Source organism: Bicyclus anynana, chromosome Z, assembly GCF_947172395.1.
Source record: "Bicyclus anynana chromosome Z, ilBicAnyn1.1, whole genome shotgun sequence".
In the NCBI taxonomy this organism is placed as follows: domain Eukaryota; kingdom Metazoa; phylum Arthropoda; class Insecta; order Lepidoptera; family Nymphalidae; genus Bicyclus; species Bicyclus anynana.
In genome coordinates this window covers 19,125,815-19,139,543 of record NC_069110.1, presented here as the reverse complement: position 1 = coordinate 19,139,543, position 13,729 = coordinate 19,125,815, and the positions used below count along the sequence as shown (strand labels likewise).

The window sequence follows — 13,729 nt, the reverse complement described above, 5'->3', positions numbered from 1 at the left end:
GAAACTACACAAATTATTACTGAACAAGAAGACGACAAAACACCAGTCGTCACAGTACACACTACACAAGAGCTCACTGACGAATCCGTAACACCACTCGATGACTCACACATTCCTGAACAAGCTAAGGTAGTCGAAGAGCAGCCTGAAGAAGTTAAAGTGACTGACGTCATAACTGAAACAGGTGAGACTAAGAAGGTGAAAACTACTAAACGTGTAATTAAGAAAGATAAAGGGAAAAAGAAAGAAGTCACTGAGATTGTTACAGTCGAGAAAGACGGAGAAGAACCGGTAACAAGCGTCACAGTGACAGAAGAAAAGTCGCCTGAAGAAGAAGACATTAAGCCAGTTGAGATCGTCGAACTTCCAGAAGAGACCACATTTGAAGAGACAGAAACGCCTGAAGGTAAGCGAAAAGTTAAGAAAATCACTAAGCGTACAATCAGAAAACTAGGCCCGAAAAAAGAAACTACACAAATTATTACTGAACAAGAAGACGACAAAACACCAGTCGTCACAGTACACACTACACAAGAGCTCACTGACGAATCCGTAACACCACTCGATGACTCACACATTCCTGAACAAGCTAAGGTAGTCGAAGAGCAGCCTGAAGAAGTTAAAGTGACTGACGTCATAACTGAAACAGGTGAGACTAAGAAGGTGAAAACTACTAAACGTGTAATTAAGAAAGATAAAGGGAAAAAGAAAGAAGTCACTGAGATTGTTACAGTCGAGAAAGACGGAGAAGAACCGGTAACAAGCGTCACAGTGACAGAAGAAAAGTCGCCTGAGGAAGAAGACATTAAGCCAGTTGAGATCGTCGAACTTCCAGAAGAGACCACATTTGAAGAGACAGAAACGCCTGAAGGTAAGCGCAAAGTTAAGAAAATCACTAAGCGTACAATCAGAAAACTAGGCCCGAAACAGGAAACTACACAAATTATTACTGAACAAGAAGACGACAAGACACCAGTCGTCACAGTGCACACTACACAAGAGCTCACTGACGAATCCGTAACACCACTCGATGACTCACACATTCCTGAACAAGCTAAGGTAGTCGAAGAGCAGCCTGAAGAAGTCAAAGTGACTGACGTCATAACTGAAACAGGTGAGACTAAGAAGGTGAAAACTACTAAACGTGTAATTAAGAAAGATAAAGGGAAAAAGAAAGAAGTCACTGAGATTGTTACAGTCGAGAAAGACGGAGAAGAACCGGTAACAAGCGTCACAGTGACAGAAGAAAAGTCGCCTGAGGAAGAAGACATTAAGCCAGTTGAGATCGTCGAACTTCCAGAAGAGACCACATTTGAAGAGACAGAAACGCCTGAAGGTAAGCGCAAAGTTAAGAAAATCACAAAGCGGACAATCAGAAAACTAGGCCCGAAAAAAGAAACTACACAAATTATTACTGAACAAGAAGACGACAAAACACCAGTCGTCACAGTACACACTACACAAGAGCTCACTGACGAATCCGTAACACCACTCGATGACTCACACATTCCTGAACAAGCTAAGGTAGTCGAAGAGCAGCCTGAAGAAGTTAAAGTGACTGACGTCATAACTGAAACAGGTGAGACTAAGAAGGTGAAAACTACTAAACGTGTAATTAAGAAAGATAAAGGGAAAAAGAAAGAAGTCACTGAGATTGTTACAGTCGAGAAAGACGGAGAAGAACCGGTAACAAGCGTCACAGTGACAGAAGAAAAGTCGCCTGAGGAAGAAGACATTAAGCCAGTTGAGATCGTCGAACTTCCAGAAGAGACCACATTTGAAGAGACAGAAACGCCTGAAGGTAAGCGCAAAGTTAAGAAAATCACTAAGCGTACAATCAGAAAACTAGGCCCGAAAAAAGAAACTACACAAATTATTACTGAACAAGAAGACGACAAAACACCAGTCGTCACAGTGCACACTACACAAGAGCTCACTGACGAATCCGTAACACCACTCGATGACTCACACATTCCTGAACAAGCTAAGGTAGTCGAAGAGCAGCCTGAAGAAGTTAAAGTGACTGACGTCATAACTGAAACAGGTGAGACTAAGAAGGTGAAAACTACTAAACGTGTAATTAAGAAAGATAAAGGGAAAAAGAAAGAAGTCACTGAGATTGTTACAGTCGAGAAAGACGGAGAAGAACCGGTAACAAGGGTCACAGTGTCAGAAGAAAAGTCGCCTGAGGAAGAAGACATTAAGCCAGTTGAGGTCGTCGAACTTCCAGAAGAGACCACATTTGAAGAGACAGAAACGCCTGAAGGTAAGCGTAAAGTTAAGAAAATTATTAAGCGTACAATCAAAAAACTAGGCCCGAAACAGGAAACTACACAAATTATTACTGAACAAGAAGACGACAAGACACCAGTCGTCACAGTACACACTACTCAAGAGCTCACTGACGAATCCGTAACACCACTCGATGACTCACACATTCCTGAACAAGCTAAGGTAGTCGAAGAGCAGCCTGAAGAAGTCAAAGTGACTGACGTCATAACTGAAACAGGTGAGACTAAGAAGGTGAAAACTACTAAACGTGTAATTAAGAAAGATAAAGGGAAAAAGAAAGAAGTCACTGAGATTGTTACAGTCGAGAAAGACGGAGAAGAACCGGTAACAAGCGTCACAGTGACAGAAGAAAAGTCGCCTGAGGAAGAAGACATTAAGCCAGTTGAGATCGTCGAACTTCCAGAAGAGACCACATTTGAAGAGACAGAAACGCCTGAAGGTAAGCGTAAAGTCAAGAAAATTATCAAGCGTACAATCAAAAAACTAGGCCCGAAACAGGAAACTACACAAATTATTACTGAACAAGAAGATGACAAGACACCAGTTGTCACAGTACACACTACACAAGAACTCACTGACGAAACCGTAACACCTTTAGATGACTCACACATTCCTGAACAAGCTAAGGTAGTCGAAGAGCAGCCTGAAGAAGTTAAGGTGACTGACGTCATAACTGAAACAGGTGAGACTAAGAAAGTGAAAACTTCTAAACGTGTTATTAAGAAAGACAAAGGGAAAAAGAAAGAAGTCACTGAGATTGTTACAGTCGAGAAAGACGGAGAAGAACCGGTAACAAGCGTCACAGTGACAGAAGAAAAGTCGCCTGATGAAGAGGACATTAAGCCAGTTGAGATCGTCGAACTTCCAGAAGAGACCACATTTGAAGAGACAGAAACGCCTGAAGGTAAGCGCAAAGTTAAGAAAATCACTAAGCGTACAATCAGAAAACTAGGCCCGAAAAAAGAAACTACACAAATTATTACTGAACAAGAAGACGACAAAACACCAGTCGTCACAGTACACACTACACAAGAGCTCACTGACGAATCCGTAACACCACTCGATGACTCACACATTCCTGAACAAGCTAAGGTAGTCGAAGAGCAGCCTGAAGAAGTCAAAGTGACTGACGTCATTACCGAAACAGGCGAGACTAAGAAGGTGAAAACTACGAAACGTGTAATTAAGAAAGATAAAGGGAAAAAGAAAGAAGTCACTGAGATTGTTACAGTCGAGAAAGACGGAGAAGAACCGGTAACAAGCGTCACAGTGACAGAAGAAAAGTCGCCTGAGGAAGAAGACATTAAGCCAGTTGAGATCGTCGAACTTCCAGAAGAGACCACATTTGAAGAGACAGAAACGCCTGAAGGTAAGCGCAAAGTTAAGAAAATCACTAAGCGTATAATCAGAAAACTAGGCCCGAAAAAAGAAACTACACAAATTATTACTGAACAAGAAGACGACAAAACACCAGTCGTCACAGTACACACTACACAAGAGCTCACTGGCGAATCCGTAACACCACTCGATGACTCACACATTCCTGAACAAGCTAAGGTAGTCGAAGAGCAGCCTGAAGAAGTCAAAGTGACTGACGTCATAACTGAAACAGGTGAGACTAAGAAGGTGAAAACTACTAAACGTGTAATTAAGAAAGATAAAGGGAAAAAGAAAGAAGTCACTGAGATTGTTACAGTCGAGAAAGACGGAGAAGAACCGGTAACAAGCGTCACAGTGATAGAAGAAAAGTCGCCTGAGGAAGAAGACATTAAGCCAGTTGAGATCGTCGAACTTCCAGAAGAGACCACATTTGAAGAGACAGAAACGCCTGAAGGTAAGCGCAAAGTTAAGAAAATCACTAAGCGTACAATCAGAAAACTAGGCCCGAAAAAAGAAACTACACAAATTATTACTGAACAAGAAGACGACAAAACACCAGTCGTCACAGTACACACTACACAAGAGCTCACTGACGAATCCGTAACACCACTCGATGACTCACACATTCCTGAACAAGCTAAGGTAGTCGAAGAGCAGCCTGAAGAAGTTAAAGTGACTGACGTCATAACTGAAACAGGTGAGACTAAGAAGGTTAAAACTACTAAACGTGTAATTAAGAAAGATAAAGGGAAAAAGAAAGAAGTCACTGAGATTGTTACAGTCGAGAAAGACGGAGAAGAACCGGTAACAAGCGTCACAGTGTCAGAAGAAAAGTCGCCTGAGGAAGAAGACATTAAGCCAGTTGAGATCGTCGAACTTCCAGAAGAGACCACATTTGAAGAGACAGAAACGCCTGAAGGTAAGCGCAAAGTTAAGAAAATCACAAAGCGTACAATCAGAAAACTAGGACCGAAAAAAGAAACTACACAAATTATTACTGAACAAGAAGATGACAAGAAACCAGTCGTCACAGTACACACTACACAAGAACTCACTGACGAAACCGTAACACCACTCGATGACTCGCACATTCCTGAACAAGCTGAGGTAGTAGAAGAGCAGCCTGAAGAAGTCAAAGTGACTGACGTCATTACCGAAACAGGCGAGACTAAGAAGGTGAAAACTACGAAACGTGTAATTAAGAAAGATAAAGGGAAAAAGAAAGAAGTCACTGAGATTGTTACAGTCGAGAAAGACGGAGAAGAACCGGTAACAAGCGTCACAGTGACAGAAGAAAAGTCGCCTGAGGAAGAAGACATTAAGCCAGTTGAGATCGTCGAACTTCCAGAAGAGACCACATTTGAAGAGACAGAAACGCCTGAAGGTAAGCGCAAAGTTAAGAAAATCACTAAGCGTATAATCAGAAAACTAGGCCCGAAAAAAGAAACTACACAAATTATTACTGAACAAGAAGACGACAAAACACCAGTCGTCACAGTACACACTACACAAGAGCTCACTGGCGAATCCGTAACACCACTCGATGACTCACACATTCCTGAACAAGCTAAGGTAGTCGAAGAGCAGCCTGAAGAAGTCAAAGTGACTGACGTCATAACTGAAACAGGTGAGACTAAGAAGGTGAAAACTACTAAACGTGTAATTAAGAAAGATAAAGGGAAAAAGAAAGAAGTCACTGAGATTGTTACAGTCGAGAAAGACGGAGAAGAACCGGTAACAAGCGTCACAGTGATAGAAGAAAAGTCGCCTGAGGAAGAAGACATTAAGCCAGTTGAGATCGTCGAACTTCCAGAAGAGACCACATTTGAAGAGACAGAAACGCCTGAAGGTAAGCGCAAAGTTAAGAAAATCACTAAGCGTACAATCAGAAAACTTGGCCCGAAACAGGAAACTACACAAATTATTACTGAACAAGAAGACGACAAAACACCAGTCGTCACAGTACACACTACACAAGAGCTCACTGACGAATCCGTAACACCATTCGATGACTCACACGTTCCTGAACAAGCTAAGGTAGTCGAAGAGCAGCCTGAAGAAGTCAAAGTGACTGACGTCATAACTGAAACAGGTGAGACTAAGAAGGTGAAAACTACTAAACGTGTAATTAAGAAAGATAAAGGGAAAAAGAAAGAAGTCACTGAGATTGTTACAGTCGAGAAAGACGGAGAAGAACCGGTAACAAGCGTCACAGTGACAGAAGAAAAGTCGCCTGAGGAAGAAGACATTAAGCCAGTTGAGATCGTCGAACTTCCAGAAGAGACCACATTTGAAGAGACAGAAACGCCTGAAGGTAAGCGCAAAGTTAAGAAAATCACTAAGCGTACAATCAGAAAACTAGGCCCGAAAAAAGAAACTACACAAATTATTACTGAACAAGAAGACGACAAAACACCAGTCGTCACAGTACACACTACACAAGAGCTCACTGACGAATCCGTAACACCACTCGATGACTCACACATTCCTGAACAAGCTAAGGTAGTCGAAGAGCAGCCTGAAGAAGTTAAAGTGACTGACGTCATAACTGAAACAGGTGAGACTAAGAAGGTGAAAACTACTAAACGTGTAATTAAGAAACATAAAGGGAAAAAGAAAGAAGTCACTGAGATTGTTACAGTCGAGAAAGACGGAGAAGAACCGGTAACAAGCGTCACAGTGACAGAAGAAAAGTCGCCTGAGGAAGAAGACATTAAGCCAGTTGAGATCGTCGAACTTCCAGAAGAGACCACATTTGAAGAGACAGAAACGCCTGAAGGTAAGCGTAAAGTTAAGAAAATTATTAAGCGTACAATCAAAAAACTAGGCCCGAAACAGGAAACTACACAAATTATTACTGAACAAGAAGACGACAAGACACCAGTCGTCACAGTACACACTACACAAGAGCTCACTGACGAAACCGTAACACCTTTAGATGACTCACACATTCCTGAACTAGCTAAGGTAGTCGAAGAGCAGCCTGAAGAAGTCAAAGTGACTGACGTCATAACTGAAACAGGTGAGACTAAGAAGGTGAAAACTAAGAAACGTGTAATTAAGAAAGATAAAGGGAAAAAGAAAGAAGTAACTGAGATTGTTACAGTCGAGAAAGACGGAGAAGAACCGGTAACAAGCGTCACAGTGACAGAAGAAAAGTCGCCTGAGGAAGAAGACATTAAGCCAGTTGAGATCGTCGAACTTCCAGAAGAGACCACACTTGAAGAGACAGAAACGCCTGAAGGTAAGCGTAAAGTTAAGAAAATCATTAAGCGTACAATCAAAAAACTAGGCCCGAAACAGGAAACTACACAAATTATTACTGAACAAGAAGATGATAAAACACCAGTCGTCACAGTACACACTACACAAGAGCTCACTGACGATACACTCACACCACTCGATGATTTACACATACCTGAGCAAGCTAAGGTTGTCGAAGAGCAGCCTGAAGAAGTCAAAGTGACTGACGTCATAACTGAAACAGGTGAGACTAAGAAGGTGAAAACTACTAAACGTGTAATTAAGAAAGATAAAGGGAAAAAGAAAGAAGTCACTGAGATTGTTACAGTCGAGAAAGACGGAGAAGAACCGGTAACAAGCGTCACAGTGACAGAAGAAAAGTCGCCTGATGAAGAGGACATTAAGCCAGTTGAGATCGTCGAACTTCCAGAAGAGACCACATTTGAAGAGACAGAAACGCCTGAAGGTAAGCGTAAAGTTAAGAAAATTATTAAGCGTACAATCAAAAAACTAGGCCCGAAACAGGAAACTACACAAATTATTACTGAACAAGAAGACGACAAGACACCAGTCGTCACAGTACACACTACACAAGAGCTCACTGACGAATCCGTAACACCACTCGATGACTCACACATTCCTGAACAAGCTAAGGTAGTCGAAGAGCAGCCTGAAGAAGTCAAAGTGACTGACGTCATAACTGAAACAGGTGAGACTAAGAAGGTGAAAACTACTAAACGTGTAATTAAGAAAGATAAAGGAAAAAAGAAAGAAGTCACTGAGATTGTTACAGTCGAGAAAGACGGAGAAGAACCGGTAACAAGCGTCACAGTGTCAGAAGAAAAATCGCCTGAGGAAGAAGACATTAAGCCAGTTGAGATCGTCGAACTTCCAGAAGAGACCACATTTGAAGAGACAGAAACGCCTGAAGGTAAGCGCAAAGTTAAGAAAATCACTAAGCGTACAATCAGAAAACTAGGCCCGAAAAAAGAAACTACACAAATTATTACTGAACAAGAAGACGACAAAACACCAGTCGTCACAGTACACACTACACAAGAGCTCACTGACGAATCCGTAACACCACTCGATGACTCACACATTCCTGAACAAGCTAAGGTAGTCGAAGAGCAGCCTGAAGAAGTTAAAGTGACTGACGTCATAACTGAAACAGGTGAGACTAAGAAGGTTAAAACTACTAAACGTGTAATTAAGAAAGATAAAGGGAAAAAGAAAGAAGTCACTGAGATTGTTACAGTCGAGAAAGACGGAGAAGAACCTGTAACAAGCGTCACAGTGACAGAAGAAAAGTCGCCTGAGGAAGAAGACATTAAGCCAGTTGAGATCGTCGAACTTCCAGAAGAGACCACATTTGAAGAGACAGAAACGCCTGAAGGTAAGCGTAAAGTTAAGAAAATCATTAAGCGTACAATCAAAAAACTAGGCCCGAAACAGGAAACTACACAAATTATTACTGAACAAGAAGACGACAAGACACCAGTCGTCACAGTACACACTACACAAGAACTCACTGATGAGACCGTAACACCACTCGATGACTCACACATTCCTGAACAAGCTGAGGTAGTAAAAGAGCAGCCTGAAGAAGTTAAAGTGACTGACGTCATAACTGAAACAGGTGAGATTAAGAAGGTGAAAACTACTAAACGTGTAATTAAGAAAGATAAAGGGAAAAAGAAAGAAGTCACTGAGATTGTTACAGTCGAGAAAGACGGAGAAGAACCGGTAACAAGCGTCACAGTGACAGAAGAAAAGTCGCCTGAGGAAGAAGACATTAAGCCAGTTGAGATCGTCGAACTTCCAGAAGAGACCACATTTGAAGAGACAGAAACGCCTGAAGGTAAGCGTAAAGTTAAGAAAATCATTAAGCGTACAATCAAAAAACTAGGCCCGAAACAGGAAACTACACAAATTATTACTGAACAAGAAGACGACAAGACACCAGTCGTCACAGTACACACTACACAAGAACTCACTGATGAGACCGTAACACCACTCGATGACTCACACATTCCTGAACAAGCTGAGGTAGTAAAAGAGCAGCCTGAAGAAGTTAAAGTGACTGACGTCATAACTGAAACAGGTGAGATTAAGAAGGTGAAAACTACTAAACGTGTAATTAAAAAAGATAAAGGAAAAAAGAAAGAAGTCACTGAGATTGTTACAGTCGAGAAAGACGGAGAAGAACCGGTAACAAGCGTCACAGTTACAGAAGAAAAGTCGCCTGATGAAGAAGACATTAAGCCAGTTGAGATCGTCGAACTCCCAGAAGAGACCACATTTGAAGAGACAGAAACGCCTGAAGGTAAGCGTAAAGTTAAGAAAATCATTAAGCGTACAATCAAAAAACTAGGTCCGAAACAGGAAACTACACAAATTATTACTGAACAAGAAGACGACAAAACACCAGTCGTCACAGTACACACTACACAAGAACTCACTGACGATAAACTCACACCACTCGATGACTTACACATACCTGAGCAAGCTAAGGTAGTCGAAGAGCAGCCTGAAGAAGTCAAAGTTGCTGATGTCATAACTGAAACAGGTGAGACTAAGAAGGTGAAAACTACTAAACGTGTAATTAAGAAAGATAAAGGGAAAAAGAAAGAAGTCACTGAGATTGTTACAGTCGAGAAAGACGGAGAAGAACCGGTAACAAGCGTCACAGTGACAGAAGAAAAGTCGCCTGAGGAAGAAGACATTAAGCCAGTTGAGATCGTCGAACTTCCAGAAGAGACCACATTTGAAGAGACAGAAACGCCTGAAGGTAAGCGTAAAGTTAAGAAAATCATTAAGCGTACAATCAAAAAACTAGGCCCGAAACAGGAAACTACACAAATTATTACTGAACAAGAAGACGACAAGACACCAGTCGTCACAGTACACACTACACAAGAACTCACTGATGAGACCGTAACACCACTCGATGACTCACACATTCCTGAACAAGCTGAGGTAGTAAAAGAGCAGCCTGAAGAAGTTAAAGTGACTGACGTCATAACTGAAACAGGTGAGATTAAGAAGGTGAAAACTACTAAACGTGTAATTAAAAAAGATAAAGGAAAAAAGAAAGAAGTCACTGAGATTGTTACAGTCGAGAAAGACGGAGAAGAACCGGTAACAAGCGTCACAGTTACAGAAGAAAAGTCGCCTGATGAAGAAGACATTAAGCCAGTTGAGATCGTCGAACTCCCAGAAGAGACCACATTTGAAGAGACAGAAACGCCTGAAGGTAAGCGTAAAGTTAAGAAAATCATTAAGCGTACAATCAAAAAACTAGGTCCGAAACAGGAAACTACACAAATTATTACTGAACAAGAAGACGACAAAACACCAGTCGTCACAGTACACACTACACAAGAACTCACTGACGATAAACTCACACCACTCGATGACTTACACATACCTGAGCAAGCTAAGGTAGTCGAAGAGCAGCCTGAAGAAGTCAAAGTTGCTGATGTCATAACTGAAACAGGTGAGACTAAGAAGGTGAAAACTACTAAACGTGTAATTAAGAAAGATAAAGGGAAAAAGAAAGAAGTCACTGAGATTGTTACAGTCGAGAAAGACGGAGAAGAACCGGTAACAAGCGTCACAGTGACAGAAGAAAAGTCGCCTGAGGAAGAAGACATTAAGCCAGTTGAGATCGTCGAACTTCCAGAAGAGACCACATTTGAAGAGACAGAAACGCCTGAAGGTAAGCGTAAAGTTAAGAAAATCATTAAGCGTACAATCAAAAAACTAGGCCCGAAACAGGAAACTACACAAATTATTACTGAACAAGAAGACGACAAGACACCAATCGTCACAGTACACACTACACAAGAGCTCACTGATGAGACCGTAACACCACTCGATGACTCACACATTCCTGAACAAGCTGAGGTAGTAAAAGAGCAGCCTGAAGAAGTCAAAGTGACTGACGTCATTACAGAAACAGGTGAGACTAAGAAGGTGAAAACTACTAAACGTGTAATTAAGAAAGATAAAGGGAAAAAGAAAGAAGTCACTGAGATTGTTACAGTCGAGAAAGACGGAGAAGAACCGGTAACAAGCGTCACAGTGACAGAAGAAAAGTCGCCTGAGGAAGATGACATTAAGCCAGTTGAGATCGTCGAACTTCCAGAAGAGACCACATTTGAAGAGACAGAAACGCCTGAAGGTAAGCGCAAAGTTAAGAAAATCACTAAGCGTACAATCAGAAAACTAGGCCCGAAAAAAGAAACTACACAAATTATTACTGAACAAGAAGACGACAAAACACCAGTCGTCACAGTACACACTACACAAGAACTCACTGATGAGACCGTAACACCACTCGATGACTCACACATTCCTGAACAAGCTGAGGTAGTAAAAGAGCAGCCTGAAGAAGTTAAAGTGACTGACGTCATAACTGAAACAGGTGAGATTAAGAAGGTGAAAACTACTAAACGTGTAATTAAAAAAGATAAAGGAAAAAAGAAAGAAGTCACTGAGATTGTTACAGTCGAGAAAGACGGAGAAGAACCGGTAACAAGCGTCACAGTTACAGAAGAAAAGTCGCCTGATGAAGAAGACATTAAGCCAGTTGAGATCGTCGAACTCCCAGAAGAGACCACATTTGAAGAGACAGAAACGCCTGAAGGTAAGCGTAAAGTTAAGAAAATCATTAAGCGTACAATCAAAAAACTAGGCCCAAAACAGGAAACTACACAAATTATTACTGAACAAGAAGACGACAAAACACCAGTCGTCACAGTACACACTACACAAGAACTCACTGACGATAAACTCACACCACTCGATGACTTACACATACCTGAGCAAGCTAAGGTAGTCGAAGAGCAGCCTGAAGAAGTCAAAGTTGCTGATGTCATAACTGAAACAGGTGAGACTAAGAAGGTGAAAACTACTAAACGTGTAATTAAGAAAGATAAAGGGAAAAAGAAAGAAGTCACTGAGATTGTTACAGTCGAGAAAGACGGAGAAGAACCGGTAACAAGCGTCACAGTTACAGAAGAAAATTCGCCTGAGGAAGAAGACATTAAGCCAGTTGAGATCATCGAACTTCCAGAAGAGACCACATTTGAAGAGACAGAAACGCCTGAAGGTAAGCGTAAAGTTAAGAAAATTATTAAGCGTACAATCAAAAAACTAGGACCGAAACAGGAAACTACACAAATTATTACTGAACAAGAAGACGACAAGACACCAGTCGTCACAGTACACACTACACAAGAACTCACTGACGATACACTCACACCACTCGATGACTTACACATACCTGAGCAAGCTAAGGTTGTCGAGGTGCAGCCTGAAGAAGTCAAAGTGACTGACGTCATAACTGAAACAGGTGAGATTAAGAAGGTGAAAACTACTAAACGTGTAATTAAGAAAGATAAAGGGAAAAAGAAAGAAGTCACTGAGATTGTTACAATCGAAAAAGACGGAGAAGAACCGGTAACAAGCGTCACAGTGACAGAAGAAAAGTCACCTGAGGAAGAAGACATTAAGCCAGTTGAGATCGTCGAACTTCCAGAAGAGACCACATTTGAAGAGACAGAAACGCCTGAAGGTAAGCGTAAAGTTAAGAAAATTATTAAGCGTACAATCAAAAAACTAGGCCCGAAACAGGAAACTACACAAATTATTACTGAACAAGAAGACGACAAGACACCAGTCGTCACAGTACACACTACACAAGAGCTCACTGACGAAACCGTAACACCACTCGATTACTCACACATTCCTGAACAAGCTGAGGTAGTAGAAGAGCAGCCTGAAGAAGTCAAAGTGACTGACGTCATTACAGAAACAGGTGAGACTAAGAAGGTGAAAACTACTAAACGTGTAATTAAGAAAGATAAAGGGAAAAAGAAAGAAGTCACTGAGATTGTTACAGTCGAGAAAGACGGAGAAGAACCGATAACATGCGTCACAGTTACAAAAGAAAAGTCGCCTGAGGAAGAAGACATTAAGCCAGTTGAGGTCGTCGAACTTCCAGAAGAGACCACATTTGAAGAGACAGAAACGCCTGAAGGTAAGCGCAAAGTTAAGAAAATCACAAAGCGTACAATCAGAAAACTAGGCCCGAAAAAAGAAATCACACAAATTATTACTGAACAAGAAGACGACAAGACACCAGTCGTCACAGTACACACTACACAAGAACTCACTGACGATACACTCACACCACTCGATGACTTACACATACCTGAGCAAGCTAAGGTAGTCGAAGAGCAGCCTGAAGAAGTCAAAGTTGCTGATGTCATAACTGAAACAGGTGAGACTAAGAAGGTGAAAACTACTAAACGTGTAATTAAGAAAGATAAAGGGAAAAAGAAAGAAGTCACTGAGATTGTTACAGTCGAGAAAGACGGAGAAGAACCGGTAACAAGCGTCACAGTGACAGAAGAAAAGTCGCCTGAGGAAGAAGACATTAAGCCAGTTGAGATCGTCGAACTTCCAGAAGAGACCACATTTGAAGAGACAGAAACGCCTGAAGGTAAGCGTAAAGTTAAGAAAATCATTAAGCGTACAATCAAAAAACTAGGCCCGAAACAGGAAACTACACAAATTATTACTGAACAAGAAGACGACAAGACACCAGTCGTTACAGTACACACTACACAAGAACTCACTGACGAAACCGTAACACCACTCGATGACTCGCACATTCCTGAACAAGCTGAGGTAGTAGAAGAGCAGCCTGAAGAAGTCAAAGTGACTGACGTCATTACTGAAACAGGCGAGACTAAGAAGGTTAAAACTACTAAACGTGTAATTAAGAAAGATAAAGGGAAAAAGA

The 13,729-nt window shown here is 41.4% G+C and overlaps 1 protein-coding gene across 1 annotated transcript in view; it reads left to right on the top strand.

Moving 5' to 3' along the window:
- The first annotated feature begins 1,030 nt into the window (after positions 1-1,030).
- LOC112049126 (titin) overlaps positions 1,031-13,729 on the top strand; it is a 57,794-nt gene continuing 45,095 nt past the window's right edge. Inside the window, exons 1-9 of the mRNA XM_052890834.1 lie at positions 1,031-1,059; positions 1,842-2,019; positions 2,791-2,949; positions 4,621-4,834; positions 9,356-9,484; positions 10,286-10,414; positions 11,681-11,809; positions 13,076-13,204; positions 13,541-13,669. Of these exons, the coding sequence (XP_052746794.1) occupies positions 1,031-1,059; positions 1,842-2,019; positions 2,791-2,949; positions 4,621-4,834; positions 9,356-9,484; positions 10,286-10,414; positions 11,681-11,809; positions 13,076-13,204; positions 13,541-13,669 (1,225 nt within the window). The remainder of the gene's footprint in view (positions 1,060-1,841; positions 2,020-2,790; positions 2,950-4,620; positions 4,835-9,355; positions 9,485-10,285; positions 10,415-11,680; positions 11,810-13,075; positions 13,205-13,540; positions 13,670-13,729) is intronic.